The following is a 24426-nucleotide window of genomic DNA, read 5'->3' on the forward strand; positions in this document are numbered from 1 at the left end:
CCTGTCAGTGTGTATACACCATGCTTTCCAAATGCCTGCAAACTTAACCTCTCTGGTGCAGCTGGGGAAGGGAGAGCGAGACCCAGATTATACCCTGCCAAGTGCCCAAATGGAGTAAAACTTCTGGTGACTCAGATGAGAAAAATGCAAGCAAGGCTAAGGGGAACAACCCACGAGGCACAACAATGGAAACTCCCAAGTCAAAGAGCAAAACTCCTTACTAGGAAACAGCTCACAAGGAATTCTGATCCTCGAGTTTCTAGTAATGTCTATTTCACTATGGTGAGACATAAAGCACTTAATTAGTTCATTAAACTTTCTCCAGCTTATTTCTGGCAGATTCTCCTAAATTTAGCAGCTTCGCCAATTTACTGAAATCACCGAATATGAAAGGTGCAATATTATCAGTCCTAAAAAAAAACAAGTAAAAATTAATTAAGCGTGTAATGCAAAGTTGAAATTCGCTCTAACAGGCAAAAAGGAAAAAAGCTCATTTCTGTACAATCACAAATCCTGCCACAGTTCAGACAGTGCCTTCTTGATGTGGATGTTTACAGTGCTTACCAGTTTCCAAACTGAAACCAGTTTCTTACACAAACCATTTAAACACCTATAAGTGATACCAATTTTAATGTCACTACCCACTAGTTGGATTCTGCTTGCAACAATGACAGGTTTTACGGACCCAAAGCAAAAATAGCTAAGCAATTGGAAGGAAGATCTTTGTTACTAGAGATATTTCTGAGAAATTAAACTCCTTGCATGACATTTCAGGCTGGATTCCACCTCAAACCTCCTTGCAGCAATTTCCCAATAACATCCATTTCTTTCTAAGCTAACTATGAGGGTAAACACATTCTGACTTTTTTTTTTGCCCCAGCAATAAAAATTGGAGTATTGATTTGCTTCACCCAAGACTGCGTAAAGCAGTTTTGCCAAACTGGAAAAACTCTTAGAACAGGCTTCCTAGCCTGTACACGAACTGCAGTTATGCAGGAAATGTCTAACTACTAAAGGGATTAGGTTAGCTCTGTTCCTATTAATGCAACAGAGTCTGTGGCAATTACAGCTGTATTCAACACTTCCAGCATGCTGAATTTCTTAGGGCAGTTTCTATTACAGATTCAGAGATGCTACTCGTTTTCTAAGTCCTCAGAAAACCACTGCAAAGAAAATCACAGGGACTTAGGCTGAGCCCCACTTTAGAATTTCTCCGGACTATCTCAGGTCCTACTGCATTTGTGGTGCCTCATGGTTCAGCGACAAGGAACAGCACAGTGAAGAATATTGGTAAAAATCCATCTCCTCAGGTCAGTGTTACTTAAGATAAATTTCTGCAAAGCTACAGGCTGGACATCAAGGTAGGAGTGCCCTTACACCACGTTCATTTATATTCTATAGATTGGTAGTTGGTTTTTGTTGGTTTTGTTGTTTGTTTTTTGTTAGTTTTTTTAAATATGACACATTAGTGACAATCTGTAAGGCTCACTGGTGTTCAGCAACACAGATCAAAAAAGCTTCTGTGTTTAATTTGGCATTTTCATGGGCATCTTTATGCCCCATGAAAAGCTTTACCAGTTTATTCCACACTACTGCAGTATGCAGCTCAGGGGGTCCTATGCGTGTCGCAAATCTCCTCGGTAGTTTAACACACACCAAACAGACACCTCATCTTTAAACATGTGAGCAGATCTCAATCTTTTTTCAGAGAAGGATTTAGAAAGATTGAAGTAAACTGGTTTTAAACATTACTTTTCTCAAGTCAAGTGAAGAGGTGAAAAAAGGAAGGGGGGGGGTCCTTACACAGCTTCCATCTCCAAGTCATCCTCGTCGTCTTGAGAAAGCTGTAGATAAGGGTTGTCTGATGCTGGACGGAACTTGTACCCAGTGAGAACAAAGAACACAAGTGTTGCCATTTCATCCAGCAGCTGCAAGTAAAAACAAAAGATTGAAGTTCAGTCTGTAATCCTTCGTAGTCATGAAACATTTCTCCTCATTCATAAGGTTCAAGATTTAGTGGCCAAGAAGCCTGTGCCACAGCAGAAAAAGTAATTCCTGTCCTGTTATAATTAATCCCAGGCTAAATGCTGTCAAGCCCTTTGTTCTTTCAGCTTTCCCTGTCACTTTAAATACAGTTAAAGTTCTAGCCATCATTCCAGTGCTTTTAAATAACTACCATGAGACCTGGCTTTTAAATGAGGGGGGAAAAATCATCCCGAAGTTGTTTGGTATTTTCAACAGTTAATGTATTCCAAAGATTCCCTGCACGCTTACTTGGATTATATGTTAAGAAACCAAGTATTTAAGAGTCACTAGGCAAATAAAGCCTGTAGATGGAAGAGTGAAAGCCTATTTCATTGCCTCTCTGGGGCCTCAATTACACAGGGCAAACCTGACAAATTTTTTTCTCCTTTGTATGTTCTTGATTAATTTCCTTCACATATTTCTAAATTGAAAGACTAAAAATCAATAATGCAATTACTTTCAGACATCTCATGTATAATCCAGCAGCCTTGCTGGACAAACATAAAACTAAAAATATATTCCTGCCACCTTAGGCACATCAGTGATAAAAAAAAAATCAGAAGACAGGGTCCAGCAATGTGTTTTCAGATGTTCTACTACAACATGAGGAACAATTTATGTTTTAGGGTTTTGTTGGTGCAGTTATATTTAAAGAATAGTAGGGAGAAAAAAAAAATAACAAGGAATGGACATCTTTCCTTTGGTGGCAAATACCTGGTACAGCCATTTCCACTGGAATGGAACAGCAATCTTTATGAGAATTGCAATGATCCGTGTGAAGTAAATGTAACACACAATCTGGGAAGGAAAAAGAGAAAGCATGATAAGAACAATAGCACCATCCTTACAGAACCTCTTTTTTCCAGAGAAATAGCTCAAGCAATTCCCAGACAACTCATCATGCCAGATTAGCCTTATTATGCTCCTTGATAAACATGGAAGATATAGGCTGAGGGCTCTACTGCTTGCTGAACATCCAAATGACTCAAGCTATTGCCAAAATATTTAAGTTATAGCAGGAAAATGCTTTACATATTAAGATTTTGTAGAACTTGAAGAATCCCGATTGTAATTTATTACTCTTATCACTTATAAGAGTCTGAAATGAGGCTGTTGGAAATCATTAAGAAGCCTGTGCTCTCTTGGAAGGTATGCTCATGGCTCCCACCGACTTAATCAGAAACTGCACACGTGCATGTCAAGACACCATTTGGTCCCAAGTTTAATTTTTAGTAAGTTTACAGTACGTTATTCAAGCCCATCAATTCAACTGGCAGCTCAAGCTGTCTCCAGAGGAAATCAGTAAGCGTTACAAATAGCTGGAACCAATTTAAAGATAGACAGAAGGATGCAAGCACTAGGAAAAGAAGGGCAGCTGCTTTGAAGATTGTAACCCGGTTGACCAAGATGCCAAAGCACAGCACTGCGCAGAACTAGGAACATCTCCACCACATCCACCAGCTATAGTAACTTCCAACAAGTAATCCATCAAAAGGCTTGAATGGCTTCTAAGTGCTCTGTATGCATGCGTACGGGTGTTTTACTTACCATTACATAGTAATGTCTGAAAAGCTTCAGCTTTGCTAGGTTAATGGCAGCTATCAAGAGAAAACAAAAGTCCATCAGAAAATTGTTAAAATGAGACAGTTTCTTTTGATGCCTATCTGCAAGGTAGGCAAGTCGTCAAAACCAGGCCGCGGGTAATCCCAGACTAGAAGAGTTCGTCCCACAGCCCATTGGGCACTCTGAAGAACTCCAGACTGGCTTGTCTACGTACTGGACAACTCCCAGACTGGGGTGAATTCCATCTTATAAAGGCAACTCAATGAGATCACTTTTACATTAAGTTCTATATGCACACACTCTGCATATAGAGCCTTCCTCTAGTGCTCATCTGTACATAGCCGGCTACATACTGTCACCTCACTCCTGCCAGAGGGGCCACATCACATGACATCGCTTCCTCGAAAATTCGTATCTTTTCTACGATCCTTCCTGCCCTGCTCTGTGCCCTCAGCTGACCTGAGCAACTCTGAGGGAACTGCAGCTCTGGGAATCACTGCTTCTTGTTGACCAGCAGCAGTATTTGAACATCTTTGTACCCTCTATCATTCATGGCTCAGTCACAACGTACAAGTGAAACGGGAAGTCATACTAAATAGTTCTCATCGCAAATGCATGTGTTTCAGTCACAAACCGTGTAAGCTAAGGCCCCAGGCTAATCTGTGTTTATTGGACAGATTACATCAGCTCTTGAGGAACACAGCAGATATTCACGCGAACGAGCGGAGGTCAACAACAGCTGTCAACTCTGGTTTGAGAGTCAGGTTTTATAGGTGCAGCAGGATTACAGACTCCTGATGCTTTTGTGACAACAGGAGAGGCAAATAGTCCAAGATACGTTGACAGCATGCAGAGATGCAATTTAGAGCCAACGAACACAAGTTGCCAGTTAGGAAAGTACTGCCACATATATACGGGTATTCCCTCCGAGCCCTCCTTACAATTTTTTATCAGATGTGAAAGTGCAACACATTGTGCTTAAGTTCACCTGCACTCCCTCACAGAAATCATCCACTGCAAAAAGCAAGTTTATAAATAAGGTTGCATGTATTTGCACATAAGATTTTCTAGGTTCCCAACAGTGCAAAATATAGTATTATACATCAGGAAGAGGAGGGCTAACAGCCACCAAAAAAAATGTTTCGCTTCCTGTGACAAAAAGAATGAAACTTTCCTTATAGAAAGGTAAATCTCCGCCACGTGGAGTCCCACGTTCCCACTACATAACCTACAGTGAAGGCAGAAAACATTCTGTTATAAACCTACTTTGTATAATCTAGAGATCAGGAGTCACTTTCCAAAACTTACCTTTAGTGTTCCAGAGAACAACTGAAAGCTATGGACACTGCGAGACAGATACAAACGCTCCTTCAGCAGACATATGACAACAGCACCTGACTTACACAAGGCATAAACTGACTGATGGGTAGATAAAACTAAGCTAAGAGCAGTTTTGATTTAGTGCTGGCTAGTGGCTTCTACACATTTCCAAATTGTATGTTTAACTTTTGACAGAGCACAGGGCATGTCAGGAAGAAAAAGCAGAGCCAGAGCTCAAGAGGAGAAAAGCAAACCTTATTTGTGAAAGAACACCACGTTTGTTTCCACACAGCTAAAGCTCGTACTGTGCACCACTCATCTGAACACCAGTCAGACTGGGTTGCCTTTGGGCAAGACTGTGCTCATGGGGACCAGTGTACAGCACGATATGTCAGAAGACCAGTAGTTCTCAGTTTTGGGAGGATGCTCCCTTCTGGACTGCAATATGAAACACTGAACACAGAACAGCATCTACTTTGCAATATACAGTTCTGGACTCCAGAAAGCGATGCCCAAGCTGGAGACCTGCATCTGTAGAGTTTCGACAGTGAAGCATAGAGCACTTCACTGGGCAACAGATGGCAAGACTTGGAACTGTTAGAACAAGAATCTAACTAAATCCTTGGTAGCTAAATCAGCCCCGAGACATTGGTTTAGCTGCTTCTCTCTCATTTCCGTCCCTTGCAAAAGCTAGTTTCCCCACATTTAAACAGCAAAAATTTACAGATTTTCACGGGTCTAGTGCTCTACCAGATAACAATGTTAAAAGCTTTTCATAATACAGTTGGAGAAAGATTAAAGCATGCAAATATGCAGGAGAAGCACATTAAGTAGTGAATCAGGGAAGCAATATTGTCCTATTTAAAGGAGAGCTACATTAAGTGTGACCATGAAGATCTTGTGATTTACCACATACCGGTTTGTACACAGAAGGATCTATTTTGAACTCAACGCATTCATCTTCAAGAACTGCCACCAACTGGTGCAATGACAGGCCATGAGAATTACCAGGCTTTGTAGCTAAAGGAACACCAACTCAACAGCTGTGATTCAAACTGCCAGCCCCTCAATGCCTTACAGTCAACAACCAAGTGAGCTGGAGAGTCATTTCTGTTGGATTCGGGCAGTGCATGGGAGGGAAGGATAGTGAAGCCAGAGATCTTGCTGCCAACTGAAGTGTCACCATGCCACTTCTTCCAACTGATAGGGCACAGCTCAAGATCTCACCGACTCATCATGATAATCAATAGCAAGGAGTCATAGGTTGGTACATCTACGTATCTAGATCGACTAAGCATAGAAAAGAAGGATGAGGGGAGGGGAAAAAGATAACCACCACCAAGTAGAAAGACTGAAGAGTCACCTCTGGAACCTGGCTTGCTTATTTCTCATAACTAGATGCTCTCTGGCTGCCTCAACTTCAGGAATACTTCTCTCTACTATCAGATACTAAAGTCAGTATTATTGCATGTCTACAAAAAAAACCCCATCAACCTGGCAGAACTTTGTTTTTTTTAAACAGCTCAAAGTTACAGCACACACTGTTCTGGAGAAAGTCTAAAATCATCATTGCTTGGCATCAGCAGCCTGTGAAATGCTTTTTCACAGGCTGAATGTGCTCCAAGCAGTAACACTTGAGTCTTGCTATGCTGGACATTTTAGGACTTTGATTCACCTTAGCCCGGCAGTCCAGACACTGACAGCAACACTCGCAAGGCGAGAGGCTCGGCCAGCAGCTGTCACTTACAACTTGCATCACTTGCAGCCCCAACCTGTAAAGATGTGATAATACAGCAGCAATCACAGCATGCAGTAAAGGTTGGGTAAATTTATGTTTCAAGTATGATAACCACTCTTCAAGGAACAGTACCTTAACTGCAGAGAAGGAGGAAAAAAAAAAAAGACACTTTCTACCAAAGGCTTTACAAATGAATTCATACCTGTGTTCCATCTCTTTCACAGAGTAATTAAAAAGATAAAAGCCATCCTCCAAGAAAGGTTTATAACAACATCTATACCTTGCTTCCCTCAGTTTCCCATTTCTATCACCATTTACTTTAACAGCTTGTGCCTGCAATAGCCTGATCTGCAGCGATCAAAACATCGCATACCACAGTATTTTTAAAATCAGTCTCTTTTTCAGATTGTCCCCTGTGCTCGTTTCAAATGCTGATATACACTACAAGATGGGGAAAAAGAAAGTCAGACCATCCATTACAGCCTTGCGCACCATCAGACAATAGCTTTTTGATGAATAAATCTGATCTTTTTAGAACACGTATGTAATAAAAATAAGAGGACTGCAGCTGAGGACATACGGAGCTCAAATCCAGACAATCCGGTACGCAAGGGCAAATCATAATCCATCTTGAGCAAACATGCTGAAGTACAGCTAAGAATATTTCTTCAATGCTTTGCACGTTGTGTTAACTCTGGTGCATCTGAGATGCAATTCGTGCCACTAAAACAGTAAACGGAAGCTTTCTATTCTCCCCAAGAATGAAGACACACATGTAGATTTAGACCTCAAAAAGCAACTCCAGGAGTAACTCTGAGAAGTATGGCTCTATAATCTCTGCAGCACTCTGCTTAAAAGCATTCCTAGACTCGAAAGAAGAATCAAGCAGATACAGTCTCCAAGTGTCATGCATAAGAAGGTGGCACAGACTAGTTAATCTTAAATATTCTGAAACACATTACCTTTTGGCACAAAAGTTCCCCACCAGGGTCATAAGAAAGTCCAAAGTACAGGATAAGCAATGTATCTCCAACATGTAACGGCTACATCAACCCTGGATAGCTATCTAGGGCGCCTGGAAATGGTACGCTGAAACATAACAGCCCTATTTCATTTCTTAACATTTCCCAACTCTCTAGCGTGATCCATTGTGATCTCGACACTTAAATCACTAAGCTTTATCTCAAGGTTTGAGATGCTCATGTATTGCCTGGAGCGTGTTTACCCCTGGGTCACCCCCTCCTCCTGACTGGAGATCTGCAGAGGTGTTTCAGCATGGGTCTCCAGGGAGCCATCGCCTCCAGTGTCTGCTGAGCTCTACTAAGCAGAGAGTGTTCCGCACCACGCAGGAACAGGCTCTTTGTTCACAGCATTTTCATGATACAGGAGCAGGAAGACACCGAATAGAGCAAATGTTTTTTTCCCCCTGACACAGGGCAAGTATGAAAGCATTAGTCACCATTTGCCCACTGCACAGCACACAGGGAATGTTGCCTGGGAGCTAGACACTGCAATGTATTTCCCCTAATTCTGCTGCCAGCTATGACATGCTGCAGTGCTTCAGGAAAATAGCTAACTGTTCGTGATCAGACTGCACCGAATTTCGCATGTCTCATCACATACACAGAGGTACAAGCAGAACAAAAACTGCAGTGGTACTTCCAGCCCTCCCTTCCTCTCTCAAACACAGGACATGACACACAAGAGTGGGTTATGAGACTTGAGAGGTCCAGTGACCAAGAACTTTGAGTTTCAAAGAAAAATAAGCAAGTTTACTACAACATACTCCCTCTTTTCCTTTTCTCATGATGCCTGTAAACAAGGTAGTAGTAGTGGAGCAGCTTTCCAGCTGAAGCAATTCTAGTTCCGTTTGCAAGGCTGATTTCCTTAAATCTGCAAGACATTTGTAATGCAGATCTAGAAACGGACAGAGAGCATGGGCTCCCATCTGAAAGAAGATACAGTGACAGACCAAAAAGCTGCAGCTAGGCACTTGCTTAAGTCTGAAGGTGGCGATTTTAAAACAGGGAAGAAAAAAGCTTCTAAAAATGGGATGTTTACGCCCACTGCTGTGCAAGATAAGAAGCCTGTGGAGGTCAGATATTTTGCTTTAGAGTTAGAGATCACCTTCAAGGGAAAAAAGCAAACAACCAGGCAGCTCAAACTCAGCTGTGTCACTGTGCCATGCCTACTCTTCAACAGCAATCCACAGCATCTGTGCATGTAAGGTCTCCCTAGATAATTATGGCTTTAGACCCATTCCTCTAGCTTTCCCACTGTAGAAAATCTTAAAAATAAAAATATCAAGTTTAAATAACCATTAGCTAGTGACTCCAAATCACTGCTACTTATAATAAGCCTTTTTAATAATTGTACATTGCTAATACATTATGGCGAGCAGTAAGACTAGAAGACTGGTAGTCCGATGAATGTTATGCTTCACTTCTAGTCAAGTCGCACTGCAGTCATGGCTGCACTTGACGCAAGGGAGCGCTATCTAATAAACAGCTTGTGAAGTCACTGGAAGAGAACAAGACAGACAGACAGTCAGGAAACACCACCAGGATACTGAGCCATGAAGTCCTGGAGCTGTTAGCTCTAAAAGACACAAGGAAGCAAAAATAATTTTCCTTAGGTCTTTCGTCACCAGCGAGAAGGTCACCAGAATACTCAGTGCCAGGAAAAACAGCTATTGAATTTATAGTATATAATTCCCCAAGACACCCTATAAGTTAATGAAGTCTGTGTGAGAGAACAGGGAAAGCAGCCTTTGAGGTAACACTGGACAATAAATCCTAGCAAGCAATAGGCAGTTCAGCTAGAACTGTCTGCGCGAGATGCAGTCAGCTTTAACCACAGGACAGGCAGACTGTATGAGAGGATCCAGTAGTTTTTACCACTTCAGGAGAAAGCTTTTTAACTGGGGGGGAGGCAGGGGGGAATGCTGATGACATTACAGTTAGTGCTGGTCCTATTTTTCTCACGAAAAGCCAAGACACCGAGGAGCACTTCTGCAGAACAGGGCCTCCATGGCAAGCTTACGGAGTTAAGACCATGTGGTCCTAGTCAAGGCTATCCATTGATAAGCCTAACATGAATGATTTTACCTTATTACAGTGCAATCAAAACACTTTGGTTTTCTCAACCAGGCACACTAGCAGCATGACATCATTAGGTAACATTCTGCCTCTGGCATCACATTGCCATTCCCTCGCTCCCCATGGGCTGCTTTCAACAGCCTCTAAATACTCAAACCACACTGTATTTCACAAGTGAGTCCCAGCACTGCGGCTATCCTGGCCACAACCTGCTACCAGCCTATGCAACGTTTTCCCTGATTTTTTTTTTTTTAACTTAGCTATTTTTTCATTATTAGTGTAGCACAACACAGCTGCTAAGTCCCTCTCAACACACAACTACTGAACTTGCAGGACCTGCACAACCAGATGGTAACATCAGTAGGTAATGCATGGTAACAGCAGTAGGTGATGCACAAGCAACGTTCATGACAGAGCGCCATCACCCATGGAAAACAACGCAAAAAACAGAGGACTAAGAACAGTCCTTACGGGCTACTATGCATAGCACTGACCAGCTGTACAGACACAGCCAGTTGTTCTCAGATCACCATTTACCTCCACTATACACTACAATGCATCCTTCAGAACCGCTTGGTTTTACTCAGATCTGGATTCCACCCATTATGATGAACAGTGGACAGGTCAAGTCATTATGCTGAACATCCTTGATATTGGCCACCCTGCTCTTCTTCACTCAATAGGTTTTGAAGTTAAGCAAACTCCATAGCACCATCTTGTGATAACAACCATCAAGTGCAAGGTAGGCATGGGGTGACCACCGAGGCCACACAGACCTAGAGGTTTTGTCTCAGCGACCTGCACTAGCTGCTTAGTGCTCAGCATCGCAATACTCACACCCGCAGTTGCCACCCAGCCGTTCTGCCTTAGTTACAGCAAAGCACACCTCTTTCTGCAGTCACGCACCGTTGCTTCCCCTAAGGACCAGGACTTAACGTATGTCAAGTCCTCAGTTCAGAAGAAAGACTGCTTTCGAGGCGTGCCTAAGTTTAAGCAGACCTTGTAACAGCAAGAGCATAAATACTCCAGAACATATGCTCAGTGGAAAAGGGAAAACAAATTTGTCACTGAACACACTGACAAGAAAGCCACCAACAACATTCACGTTACATTATCAACACTAACCTCTTTCACATTGGTTTCTATTAGAACTTTGTATTTCCCACCCTTTAGGTTTGGGGGGGGTGGGGGGTGGGGGGGTGTGGTGTATTGTGGTTGTTGGGTTTTATTTATTTTTTTTAAAAAAAAAAACAACTTTGAATCTAAAAAATGCTAGGTTCACCTTAATTATTGTTTCAATTTAAACAGATATAGCAAGAAAAGACCTAATCTGAGCTCAGTACCCAACCTTACAGTTCACCTACTAGACTACAAAGGCAATCTGCACCGAATCACAAGTGTCTCAGTGGAAGCCAGGAAACAGCTAGAAGAAGTATCGAGAGCTAGGAAGGTATTTCTGGAAAGGAGAGACAAGAGTTAAAGAGTAAGACTGGGTTGAAAGAACATTTCCAATGAAGGACCTCCTGCAAATAAAGCTTTCAAGAAGAGCAGGCCATCAAACGGCCGATTGTTGCAATGGCTGCCTGCTTCCAAGGAAGCCAGTGCTATGTTGGGTGGCTTGAATCTGCAGCCAAGTGAAGAACTAATTCAGAAGAGAGAGGATAAGGCAGGAAAAGCACACGCTACAGAAGCCATATTTGGGGTGGCCTTCCATCCATCATCTCGTTTTCACTGCTACAATAAAGGTAACTCAACTTTACACAAGCAGTGCTTCAAGCTGCTGTACAAACATGGGCAAGTCGAGACCTGTGTTACATCGAATGCCAATTTATGTTTTGTTTCATACACGGTTTGTTTCCCTCTATTCTGGCAGGAACAGATTTCTGCAGAAATTTAAATAAAAGGGTCTATTTTGACAAATAGTCAGCAACTCTGGAATTCATTTCTAGTTCTGCTTCTGAAAACTTGAGTCTTAGAAAAGAAGGCAAATATGTCAAGATTATTTGCTCTAGATGTCATGTCTAGCTTGTACTTGTACAGCTCTCAGTGTTCAAGAGAAGGAGTTTTACCGATGAGTTCCGATAGTCAAAGTGACAGAAAAGCTCGTTTTCCAGAAGTTACTCCTACGACCCCACTAAGGAAAAGCAGCTTTTTACCGATGAGTTCTGATAGTCAAAATGACATACAGAAGAGCTTGTTTTCCAGAAGTTATTCCTACGACCCCACTAAGGAAAAGCAGCTGTGTGACAATAACACAGTGTAGATTTATGGTTCTAGTTTACCTATTTTAAATACGCAACACGTGTTTGAAATTCTGGCATTTTCTTATAGCATGTAGCATAAACCAGAAGAAAACGACAGATAACTTGCCTTTCCCATCTGTTGCTGAAGCCTCCTGTAAATGTCTTATTGACCTGAAAAATAAAAATAAGAAAAAACCTAGATTAGCTATGATTTTTGCACTCCCTTTTCACTGCGACCCTGTAGAACTCTGACAAGTTGTTAGCTCTTTATGGCTGGGCTATTCTCATAATTAACTGTGCTTACCACCACATACATTTCACCCCCATCTCCCTGGCTCAGGCAGTTAGTTCAAGTATCTGTATCTCCTTGTGATTAAGAAAGCCGATTGCTAAAGCCTACTTCAGCCTACAGAAAGCTTTGTGGGAGGGAGAGAGCAGAATGAGAAACTGGGGCATTTTCCAGCATAATGCTTTCCACTTGTACAGTTAAGCTGAGCTACTATTCAGAGTACTGCCAAGCATTTGGCATCTTACTGCTCTTTTAAGCTCTTTTCATTTAAATAGTTGATTACAGCTTACGTGTCTACATAGGCAACTTATGTAACAGAAGCTACCCTGCAGGAATGTAAATTCAAGGGCCAAGTTTTAGTCACCTTGCTCACATGAGTCATCCCACCAGCTGCAGTGACACTACCCAGATGAAAAAGGGGCAGGATTTTATGTCCCAGGCTTCACTGCCAGTTTACGTTGGTACCGTGACAATGCAGGAACACCGGCTGCACACTATAAACACTTACAGAACAGCTCACCCAAACGCGTTTGTTCTTTGGATACAGCTCCTTTAAGGAATGCAAGTTTTGTACCAGCGTTATCACTAGGTAGGACTCATGGATTCTAGCATTAGGTAGTAAGAGCTGCGACTGTAGAAGTCACCTTTATCACAGGAAATCAGAGTCTCTCTACAATTCAAGTGGATATTCCCGCAGTTTTATTTGCCATAGCCAAATGCTCTCAACCTCAGAAGAGCTGCAGCACTTTGACTGGACTGGGGGAAGGACAAGTGGGTAGTGCAAATTTCTTGGAACATATTTCCCAGCCTTGGCAGAAGGCCACCAAGACCGTGTAGGGTTTTGACCTTACACAGAGGACAATTGGGAAGGTAAGGACAGCTGAAACCCACCCTCATAAGTCAAGCTGAAGCTTACTCCCACCTCCTGAGCAACATGTATGTGTCTTTACACACACACCCCCCCAAAACAATCCTCTGAAACACTCAAGAGTTGCACACTCTAGAGTGACGACATGTTTACTAGACAGACATATTCACTCTGTGTTTCAGAAAAAAATACTGGAGAAAAAGAAGAATATTCTGTGTTTACTAACCACAGAGCCAGAAACTCCTTCATATCCTCCTTTAAACCCAGCTGTTTATCCAATTAAGACTAAAATTAATTTGGAATAGATGTTCTGACTAACTGGCACGAAGCAACAATAGTGTTTATCTGAATTATCTGTGTTTTGGTCGAGTTTTATATAACCAACATTATTCCCTGCCAAGTAGAGTGGAAGGAAGGGCAGGGAAATGCTCCCTGTGGGATTATTTCTTCTAAACAGTCAAGTAAAAATGCAGCTACTCCGCTTGAAGGCAGCACTGATCTTAGACAGCACTAGTTTAGAATTTAGCAGCCTGGTTTCCAACTTCAGTCAGTAAAGCAAAACCCCTTTTCTCAATCTAAGAGAGTCAGCACTTCTGCTAAATTCCAGGTTTCAAAACCACCTCTGTCTGTACTGTGCTGGCCACACTTTAATCACCACCCACCTTACCTTATCCCCACTTTACATCCCCAAAACAAGTATCTTCCACAACACAAGACTGAAGTGTTAAGACTATACAGTTTAAAAAAAAAAAAGTTCATGGAACACTTGACTCCGAAGGACTGACTTTTTTGCTCTGGCAGTATCTTTAGCTCTAACTAGCAGTCAGTCATCGGTTCAGGAACAGCTCAAGCCGTCAGGGCTCAGAAACCACACAACACATACAGTGACTCACCATACCACTGGAAACAGGATGGCTCCACAACATAGCAAGTCTACCAGGAAGAGAATTTCTTTCCACAGTCCATATTCAGTTGTCCCCTCTTCTGTTGACTCTATAATAATGTATGCTACATTTGCCAGTACCTACAGGACAAAACATGCTTAATGGTTTCAGAAGCTTTCCAAGATGACACTAGATGTGGGCTACCAATGCAGTAAAAGCTGTCCCACAGTTGCAGAAAGGGCCTATTCAGTAGCATCAACAATTCTTCTGCAGCTCTATGTCAAGAAAGTCACACATTCAGCAGCATTTTCACAGAGTTTACAGAAAAAAACCCAACTGTGCCTGCTGACATTCAGAAGGTAGTCCTTTTTGTTATATACCATACTGAATGTACTGTAGAGATAAAAACAGCAAAATCTACTTATAAATATACAGAAACAGGACTTCGCATACACACAGATAGCAAACAGTCTAAATGTATTATTCGAAATTAAGCCAATAATTCAAACTGGTCATTGACTGCGTTTTGTACTCCACACCTGAGCTCTGCAAGAGCCTCAAACACTAATTCTATACTTCTAATTTTGCAGCTATGTAGGGGATTTCATCTGGAAAGGCAAAAAAGCTGTTCTATCTACAACAAATAAAAGCGCAGCTCTCATTTACTTCAGTTCCTGGAATAGGAAACAAGCACTAATCACTTTGAACACACTGGGAAAATTTCCCTCAGACTCAGACCTACAAGTCTTAGTTTTCTCTTTTTTTCTTCTTAAGCCCACAGCAAGCAGTTCAGAAGTGACAGCTGTCCTGGTTTGATTTAATTTCTCTGCTTAGTAGTTTAGTACTATTTCGCAGCCCAAGTTTTGCCCCAGCTTGAATATACCTACCTTACATCTAGTTGTTCACTTGCTGACACTATTTGATCACTATTATCTCACACTCAACACAAGGAGATAAGTAGGGAAAATTACAGAAGTAACTTCTGGCCCAGGAAATTCCAGCTCAACTGCAATTGTAACCAATAGGCTTATACAAGCAGTAACTATGCAGCATTTTGTGAAAGATTCACAGCATTTTACAGTTTCCACAAGCAGCTCTCCCACACGACAGTTAAGTATTGACACAGTTCAGTCCTCACCTGAAGTGGGATGACAATCATGAAAATTTTTTTGTCTTTATCTGACAGGATGTGTTTAATGAAAGCCCAGCCTGTGCCAATAAGGGCGATAGTGATGAACAGCAGAGCACCCTTCAGTCTGAAACAGAAAAAGATACTGTAGAGAGAGACTTTATTTTATCACACTACTACTTCTGCCCAGGTTCTCTCCTACAGTCAGTAAAGACACAATCCTAAACAAATGCCTTGCTAGTCACAATTTTGGGAAGTGCTCATCCTACAACAGTAAAGCAGATGTACTTGCCTACAACTGTGTATCACATAGCAATATTACACTTCATTCACAATTGTCAATATATGCAATCTTTTCCTGGAGGAGTCATCCATTCACCGTCGTGAACAGGAGAAAACACTGGCAGCTGTACCCTCTTACCATTCACACCAAGAGCAAATTAGATACTTGAATATTACTATGAACAAAGCAAAGCAAAGCATTTCTTATCCTTTTACTCCACCCACATAAGTATCAATTCTCTGCAGCTGCCCCTATAAGTACAGCTTTCCCCTTCACACAGGGCTGATTATTGTCTTGTCACTCAGAACGTAGTACCAAAGAATCAGCAATTTTCCAGTTCGCTCGGGAGGGGGGCAGCCCCACTGGGAACTCAGTTTCATTGTCTGAATCTATCACATCAATCTTCTGACATACTTACAGGTGAGTGATGTAATAAACAACAGCCCAGCCTTCAATTGGAAATCCCTGAGAAGAAATGTAGTGATAGTCGATCTGGAAGCAGAAAATACAGTGTGTTACTTCACAAACTGCTCACCAACTCCCCAGCCATGTCTATAAGACAGGTCAGCTCGACAGCCACTTCAAGTTTAATTTTCCAATCAGCACGTACAAACGCAGCTTGGTTACACCTCAGAGAATATTTCCTCCCAACATGTTCTAGTTTTGTTTAGCAACAATGAGGTCATTTCCATTTGCTGTATTTCCTAAGTGTTAGGGAATATAACTGATACAGTCTACATCCTTCCTACACAGCTCCCACACCTAACTACAGTTAAACAACTGCATTTGTAACCTATTTATTCATTCATTGTTCAGGTTCAGTTGCATTAGGTGACTAGAGTCTTTCCAGTTTCACTTTCACTAGAAACCAGGTTCAAATCATTAGACTCCAAAAATGTTTGTAGCAGTTACGCTATCATGAACATGAAGGTGAAGATCAAGGCTGGCACAAACACTGAAGGATTAAATGCTTGCTATTACCTTTATTTATGAGATCTTTTCAGTGGAAAGGCAACATCAATACAATTCAATAGAGACTTTATGTATTACAAGTGTCAAAGCTTATAGTGTTAGGTCTGTTATGGTACACCATAATACTTCATCTGAAGTAGCAGCCCTGAATTTTACAAACATTCATAAAATGGTTTAGGTTGGAAGGGACCTTAAAAGCAAATCACTTCCAAACAGCTGCACTTCAGTTCCAATGCTTCAAAACTCTCTCTCCATCCCATTCTCCCCCCCAAAGCAGATTTCTCTAATAGCATGCCCCAAATTCCTTGTTTCTACTTCCCAGCTGAACACTTAAAGCAGAGAAGTTATACGTACCGCATGGAAGACTAAAGACAGAGATTTTGTGAAAGGGAGGGCTGCCATTAGCCAGTGAATCTTAAAGACATCATTTCTTGGAAGAAAAAAAAAAAAAAAAGAAGGAAGAGCATCAATTAAAAGCCAGCAGTAAAACTTTCAGGTCCCAAGGGCATTTCTTTAAAACCTATAAACAAACAGTAACTCCCAGGCTGAGCTGACTATTAGGGTAAAAGGTTTCCCTTTAATGCCGCAGTCCAAGTTTCTGCAACATCCTAAACATCATTTCAACTACACGTTCTGCAACTCTGTTTTTTTAATACTTGGGTTAATTAAAAACAGTAATTCATAGGAACATCTTGCCTATATAGATCATAACAGTTAGAAAATTTGCTAAACATAATTCAAACACATCTTACTCCAACCTAAGTTCCCAAGTCACTATACCACACCACCAAGCGAACTCCAGACTACTAAATAATCTGATCACCAAATGAACTTCAGATTAAGTCAGAGGTAAAGCCAAAATGGAATCATAGTTGCTCCTCGCTTCTGTTGCTGCGCTTGAACTATTAAGCAGCAAGGTTTTCAGTTAGGAATTCCTACCACTTTCGACTACAATCAAAACATTTATGACTCTCCACTGCTATTGCCCATATGAAAAAAATTGGTCAAGTTTTTCTTGTTGTTTATTTTCAAATAGCATTCGCCTTTTTGTCATCAACTACAGAAGTTTCCTATTTATTTGTCGCCACAATGTATCGTAATATGTAGACTGCCTGATGGATTTCTTAATGTAACTTTAGAACAATAGTCTCCAACAATGATACTGAAAGAAGTAGTTGTTTTCAACTATAAACTGTATGTATCAGGCATAAAACTCCAAATCAGCTCAATATTTTAAGTGATTAAATCTGACTGTGAATTGCGCATTATAAGAGGGGGAACATAAAAAAATAAAAATCAAACAAGGTAGGCCCATACTTGTCACTGACACCAAACCAGTCCGCTTACCTACGTTTACGAAGTATGTGGATCCATACAGTCCCGGACAGGAAAAAGAAGATAGCCATGGAAATGTAAAGTTTTGGCAGTGGGATCTCACCTGCTGAAAGGTAGCTTTCAGGATTCTTTTCCGTAATTTCTATCTGAATATTAAAGGTGTGTTATGTGTACAGTTGAGAAAACATTTTATTAAAGCATTAAGTTAACAATTACACTTCAGAATCAAATTTGCTCATTTAAAATTAGCTTTTCTAAAGCAATGACTGTTATGAGACTCGAAGAAAAAAATGCAAAAGCAGCTTTTCATCCTCAAGAATCTCACAACGTTTTGCAAAGTTACACCCACAATAATAATTTCCTTGAAAAGCAGAAAAGGACAGAGGTTCCTTCCAGTGCTTCAGTTATGCAACATAATTCAGAAAGGCAAAATAATTTTCCCAAAGAATAGTTGTTCTCTATACCAAACTTCAGAGTTTGCCCACATTTGAGTCAGAAACAATATCTACAACCTTGCACAAACAAGCAGGTTTTTTAGCACAGTCCCAGTTTTGGGCGTGGAGAGAGTCATACATAGCTAAAAACCCCTCACTCTTCGGTTTACTACAGCGGATTTCTTCACCTGTCAAGAGAAAGGAAAAACTTTCCTGCAAGCCTATTACCCAGTGACTGAGGAAACAGAATCTTTATTTAACATCCTATTTATGCCCTTTAATGGCTTGGTTATATGTGCTAGGACTTCATTAAAATAATGCATCAGGACTAGCTTGCAGTACTGACACTGTCCTGCATCTCTAAGTAGAACCAAGCAGGTTAGTTATCCCGGTTATCTTCTCTTTCCAATTTCATCAGTGGATCAAAGCAACAAACAGCAATTAAAAGACTCAATATTCTAAACACACAACTTCAGAAGATGATTTAAAGTGGTCTAGGCTGAGTTAAGTTGCTGCTAGTTTTATCACCTACATGTTCCCTTTCTTTTCCTTTGCAGTAGTGTCAGCACAACCACGTACAAAGCAGTTCAGGGGTCTGATCTGGCTGAGAACTACCCCAGTCAATGAGGGGATTCATTACAGAATAACTCACTATAGACCATCGTGGATGCCAGCACGAGCACAGGAAAGAAAAAAGGGAAAGCCTGAGCTCTGGTAATGCACTCTGGCTCAAAAGAGCATAGTATCAAACCCTTGGATGCTAAAAGGGACAAGGCATTTACTATAACATATTGCCTTTAAGATGTGCATCTAACAGTAAAAACACATCTTTTAATTATGCCAGAAAAAGCAAACACAATGGATTCACAAATACCAACAATTTAGACTGTAGCAACAGCCCTAATACCTGCAATTGTGTAAAGAAAAAAGTTATTTTTGAGCCCAGCAAAACTCAAACAGCTGTTTTAGCTCCCATCTCATTACAGCATGTAGTCACAACTGTGTAGACTGAACCCAGCCCACACGCAGTCTTCAGATTTCCAGACATTTCTCCAAACCCAGTATTTTAATTCTTTTTACTGTAGTTGCTTCCTTCAGAAATTCCACCACAGAGATTAAATACCCAACTCTGAATCACTTCCCACCCCACATATACACTCATGTACAGCACGCGCTTGGTATACAAGCTGGCATTGAAAGCTGTGTATTTCCATCTAAGTGAATGAGTTAATTATACTTTAGAAGCTATACTCACATCAAGACTAAATAGCTGCTGATCATTAGTCGGCCCACCATTGCCAAAACATTTATGGAAATATAGGCTGTAGAGACCTTCTTGGTTATCAGAGCTGATGTTGAAGAAAAACTGAAAATAAGAAGTAGGAAAGTCAGCATTCTTCTCTTTCACAGCAGGGTTGCCCTGGTAAGAAGCCATCTCTACTGAAGCATGAAGAGAGTCAGTCATTTAGGGTCAGCTGGTTCCTTTCAGCAAGCACACTGTTCTGAGGATACCAGCACATCTGCAAGTTTCAACAGAATTCCAGATGCAGAATCATTGTACTTATCTATGATTGTGCACTCTGGCAATCCAAGACCTTTATCGAAGACTTTTCAGTATCAGTGTTAATTTACTTCACCAGAGAAATGTTAACAAGAGGTGTATATCTAACATGGTGAAACATAACATTTTTATCTTGCTTGCCCTAAAGCATAGGCAGCTGTTTTGTTCCTCCTCCAACTATATAAATTGTGATAGCTACAGAAGGGATATTTGTGACACATAACAGAATGTAAAATGTCTTTGTGGTATAGTAACCAACAATCATAAGTGAACCAGGGTGCTGAAACAAAGTGCTAATCTGGTTTCACGCAAAATATCTTCCTCTTAAGTGAGTCAGTCAGGTCACAACTATCTGCTGTTGGAAATCTGCATGCACTAGTTGCGCCACAGTAAACTTTAATGTGCTGAGCCGCACAGTAAGATATTTACAACTGCATCATACCAAAACCACAGTAAACTTAGACTGTGTGGCTCAGCACATCAAAGATATTTACAACTGCATCATACCAAAAACAGTTTAAAACAACTCTCGTGCTTTATGAGGAAAGAGACTTCCAGCACTTATTCTTAACAAGAGTCCACTCAAAAAACTTCCTGAGCATCAGAGAGACATCTATACCAGACTTTTACTTTTCACAAAGTAGTACAGTGAAGGAACTGCCAGCACACATTAAGACCAGACACTGACGGACAGCTTACCTGAAATGAAAAAGTTCCTCTGTCATTATGAACAGGATGTTCTTGTTCTACCATGCTCTGGGAAAAGGAAAAGAGACTTTTAGATTTTTTTAAGCAAGTAACTACCACATTTGCCTGCATCATCCAGGCAATCCAAACAGCATTCTGCATATTTAGAGTGGAGGCTGAGAGCAACAGAAAATAATGCTCTCCACTTCCTGGCTATGCTTATACTGGAATATTCCCCCAGATTCTTTCTGAAAGAGAACAGCAGACAGTTTCTTACCTGTGAAGATGATGTGCTTTGTTTGGACTTCTCATCTAGAGATAAAAGTATTAATAGTACATTTAGAGTGTTTGCATTTAGACATCCTCATAGACTACCACCTTTTACACACTGCCAATACCTTACTCAAATCTTCCTATACTTGTCTGCGTGGCAGTTTCCTAGATAATCATTAACAGAGATCCTTTCCCAGTCTCTCCTTACTCTCCCAGGACTCTTCCCGCAAACAGCATTCATTCTAGGTACACCCTCAAATGCCAGGACAGGCTTCTCTACCATTACACCTTCTACAAAAGCCGACCCAAGAAATCTTCCCAACCCTTCCAATTACAGGGATGCACTTGGCAGATAACCTACACCAGCTGCAGTCTACAGCTACAACTTTTAATGATATCACTGAATAATCTTAATGTAGACATTAATACGTGGCCTGGCAAATATATGGAAGTCCTAATTAGGCCTGGGGAAGGAAAAAGTTCCCAGCCCTTTACTAAGCAAAGCCCCAGAAAAAAAACCTGAACAAAAAACCTAAACAAGAAACAAAAGCTCAGGTGACCTGCCAAAGACGCAGAAGTTCAAGACTTAAGCTTCGCTTTTAGCTCCCGCACATCAGTGTGCTGTCCACGTGCATGCTACACTTTTTAATGCACGAAAAATCAGAACTAGAGCTGTCAAATCAATCTTCAATGCCATCCAGCTTTAGTTCTTGACTTGTTAGAACAGCTGTGCACAATCTTCACCTATACCAAAGCTTATAGACATGACATGGAGAGACAGACTCAGACTACTTCAGATCAGATTGCTACACTTCTAAACTCTTCCAGGAAGAGAGAACATGAACTGTTTAGAGCTAATCTCAGCTCTGACTGGATTATCGAATTGTTTCGTCTGCTGGTCTAGAAGCCAGATGAAGACTTGTCACTGGTACAGTTACTTCTTCATCCCCATAGCTTCTAAGTGACAGACTAGATTTCAACTCTTTAGATAAAGAAGATCATAGAATAGAAATGTTGACTGGAAAGTACCTGTGGAGGTATTTAATCCAACTTCTGACTCAAAGCATGCCTAGTATCAATAGTATATCACACTGACCCTGGCTTTTAGTCAACTGTTTAAAACCTCAAAGGACGGGGGGGATCTACAACTTCCACATATGATCTGCTACAGTGCTGCAATACCCACCTAGGAAAGTCATCTTTTCCCTTCTAGCATTCAATCTGAGACACCCGAGACTTAAAAAAGGGGAACGGCCACACGTTGCAGTGTGCCATTACTAGAAATAGCTTGGCATCACTGCCCTTCTACCCTTCCTTCAACTACTTGTTGGTGGCTTCCAGATTCCCCCCAGCCTTCTTTTTGCGAGACAAAAGACAAGCAAGTACCTCAACCCCTCCTCTCACAGGTACTGTAGGTCTCCAACAGTCATGTTACATCTCTGCTGGATCAACAGAACAGAAATCACTGAGCAGGAGAGACTCCAGCCCAGAAGAGAGCTCCTACGCACAGGCTGACGCAAGACTACGCATCAAGTTCTAGCCCAAGGGGACCCCAGGATGTGACCACAACACACCGCTGGATGCACATCAAAGAGGAACCAGCGGTGAGAGCATACATAGGTCTGGTTTAGCAGGCTTACCTTTACTGTCTGTGTTTTGGTTGGTCTTTGCAGGATTTTTACCAGAATCACTGCTCTGTTCAGACGTTTTTAGCAGCTTGGTACTTAAGGCAGTAACATTTTCCTCAGACAGGAATGAAATTTTAGGTAACAAAGAGGCAGCTTCTGCAGAGAATCGTACTTTCACACTAAATAAACAAAGAGTTTTTATACAAAATGAAAGCAAATAAACATTCATAGAGAGGCTGTCATCGCCTACATATACCAAACAAAAGAAAATCAACTTTTCTTGACTTGGTTTTTTTTTTACCACAGAGAACAGGCAATCACCAGATCATGACTTAAAGCAGCTCAGCATTGAACTGGTCACCGTAGAACAAGTCACACTATACGTTTACATCAAATACAAGAGCAGCTGAAGAAAAATAAGTTTATTCAGTTTTAGTAACCAGTCTCATTAGAAATTATGTTTCCACAACAACAGTTACAGTTGTTCTTGCAAAAGCAAGCAACACAGCCTCGAAGGTAGTTCCATAAAATAGATAATTCAAGATAAACAATAAAATGGCATATTCAGGGCAAGTGCTGCAGAAGTGACCCAAGACTTCAAGTTCATGCCTTCAGCACAATTAAGATATGATTTTTTTTTTGCCCTATGTCCCCTTATCCCTCCAGCAAGAATTCTTGGACCATTTTATACTGCAGATTTTTTTTTTTTTCTTTCTCTCTCACCTCCCCTCAGCTCTCAAGTAACCCATTAAAAAAAATAAACTACATGCACAGCAGTTTTCCAAGCCCTTAAAAAAATTCCACAAGTGTTACATTGAAGTTATTCCTCTGGTTGAAGCTAAAGTGTAGTGTACACTATTTCACTATTTACTCACACTTCAGTATTCAAGTCCAGAAGTAAGATTACAATGGAGAGATCTTGCTCTGGTTTCTTTTTCAAGATACAGTAATCCGCTTCTTCATCCTGGTGATATAAGCAAAACATCTCTGAAATGCCCTCCTGTTTATAAGAAATGGGACACATTCTCCCCCAGGTAGAGGTCACCATCCTTAGTCCAGCAAATTGTAAAATTGAATTATCCTTAACAAGCTGCCCATGTCCAAAGCCCCTCCACCTTTTTTTTATTTTATTTCTTCCAACTGTTTCTGGAGTAGGGTAGATTATGAGATATCTCCAGCTTAGAAAACTAAGTTCACACGTCTTACTCTTACCAGGTAAGTGGAGAACCCATCATTCCTTGTTCGATCCAAACTGAACCCCACCTATGAGACAATTGAGAAGAACCTGTCAAATTAAAACAGCTCAGGTTCCCCTACTATCACAAGCCAAACCACCACTGAACGAGTCAAAGCAAACTTGCTGATGGTACACTCTATCCCTTCATTACGTTTAGTAATAAAGAGGCTGAACTGTGCAGAATAGTGAGAACACAGGTCTATTTTCTACCCTAGTATTTCAGTCTCTCTATTGAAATCACTAATATAAAATACCATGTAACAACTAATGTTAGAATCCTCTAAAAAATAAGACAGTCACTGTTCTGGAAACCTACTGATATAATGATTACAAGGTGTATTGTAATGCAGCAGGACAACAATGTTAAAATCTCACATCAGAGGAATGCTTAAGAAACCTACGTTCAATATAGGTTATAGATGTGTGCATCAAGTTCAGTAGAGGATCCGACAAGTTAGGTTATCCTTAAAGCAGAATGGATAGTGCTCAAGGATAAATCTCACAATACACATATCCTCCTAAACAGCTCACAGCAGGGAGCACAGCCAACAGCACCAGCAGTTAGGATGTGACACCTCAAACAAGTTAAGGCATCCAGTGCAAGGGCAGTTTCACAGGAAGCTTAATACAGTCATTGGACTCGAAGTAACTTACTGATAAGCTGCTCTTGTCATCAGAGCCCACAGGTGGCTTCAATGAAAGGTTGCTGACATTGACTTTCATGAAACCATCCTTGAAGAAGCCAAAGGTATTCAGGTGCACTTTCTGCCTCACATCATCCTGTAAAAAAGGAAAGCAAGTTTACAAATCACATCCACAGCCATCTGCAGCAGCAGTCAAAGTGGAAGCAGGGTGACAC

The 24426-nt window shown here is 41.1% G+C and overlaps 1 protein-coding gene across 1 annotated transcript; it reads right to left on the reverse strand.

Moving 5' to 3' along the window:
- Window positions 1-1799: 1799 nt before the first annotated feature.
- GPR107 (G protein-coupled receptor 107) lies at window positions 1800-20495 on the reverse strand. Its single transcript, XM_009887998.1, has 11 exons — window positions 20442-20495; window positions 19437-19547; window positions 17760-17893; window positions 16767-16842; window positions 15859-15932; window positions 15167-15284; window positions 14038-14168; window positions 12115-12158; window positions 3574-3623; window positions 2740-2823; window positions 1800-1928 (listed from the first exon to the last, which is right to left on the reverse strand). The coding sequence occupies exons 1-11, from the start codon at window positions 20493-20495 to the stop codon at window positions 1800-1802; spliced, it is 1005 nt and encodes a 334-aa protein (XP_009886300.1).
- Between the last annotated feature and the right edge of the window lie 3931 nt (window positions 20496-24426).

The sequence above is a fragment of the Charadrius vociferus genome, unplaced genomic scaffold (genome assembly GCF_000708025.1).
Source record: "Charadrius vociferus isolate BGI_N301 unplaced genomic scaffold, ASM70802v2 scaffold56, whole genome shotgun sequence".
NCBI lineage: Eukaryota > Metazoa > Chordata > Aves > Charadriiformes > Charadriidae > Charadrius > Charadrius vociferus.

Excerpts from the sequence above, each read along its gene's own strand:
- GPR107 (XM_009887998.1), bottom strand. The coding sequence starts at position 20,495 with ATGGTAGAACAAGAACATCCTGTTCATAATGACAGAGGAACTTTTTCA. Across the intron at positions 14,169-15,166 it reads TGATTGTCATCCCACTTCAG|GTACTGGCAAATGTAGCATA; the intron begins GTGAGGACTGAA and ends TTTGTCCTGTAG. Across the intron at positions 1,929-2,739 it reads AGTGGAAATGGCTGTACCAG|CTGCTGGATGAAATGGCAAC; the intron begins GTATTTGCCACC and ends TTTTACTTGCAG.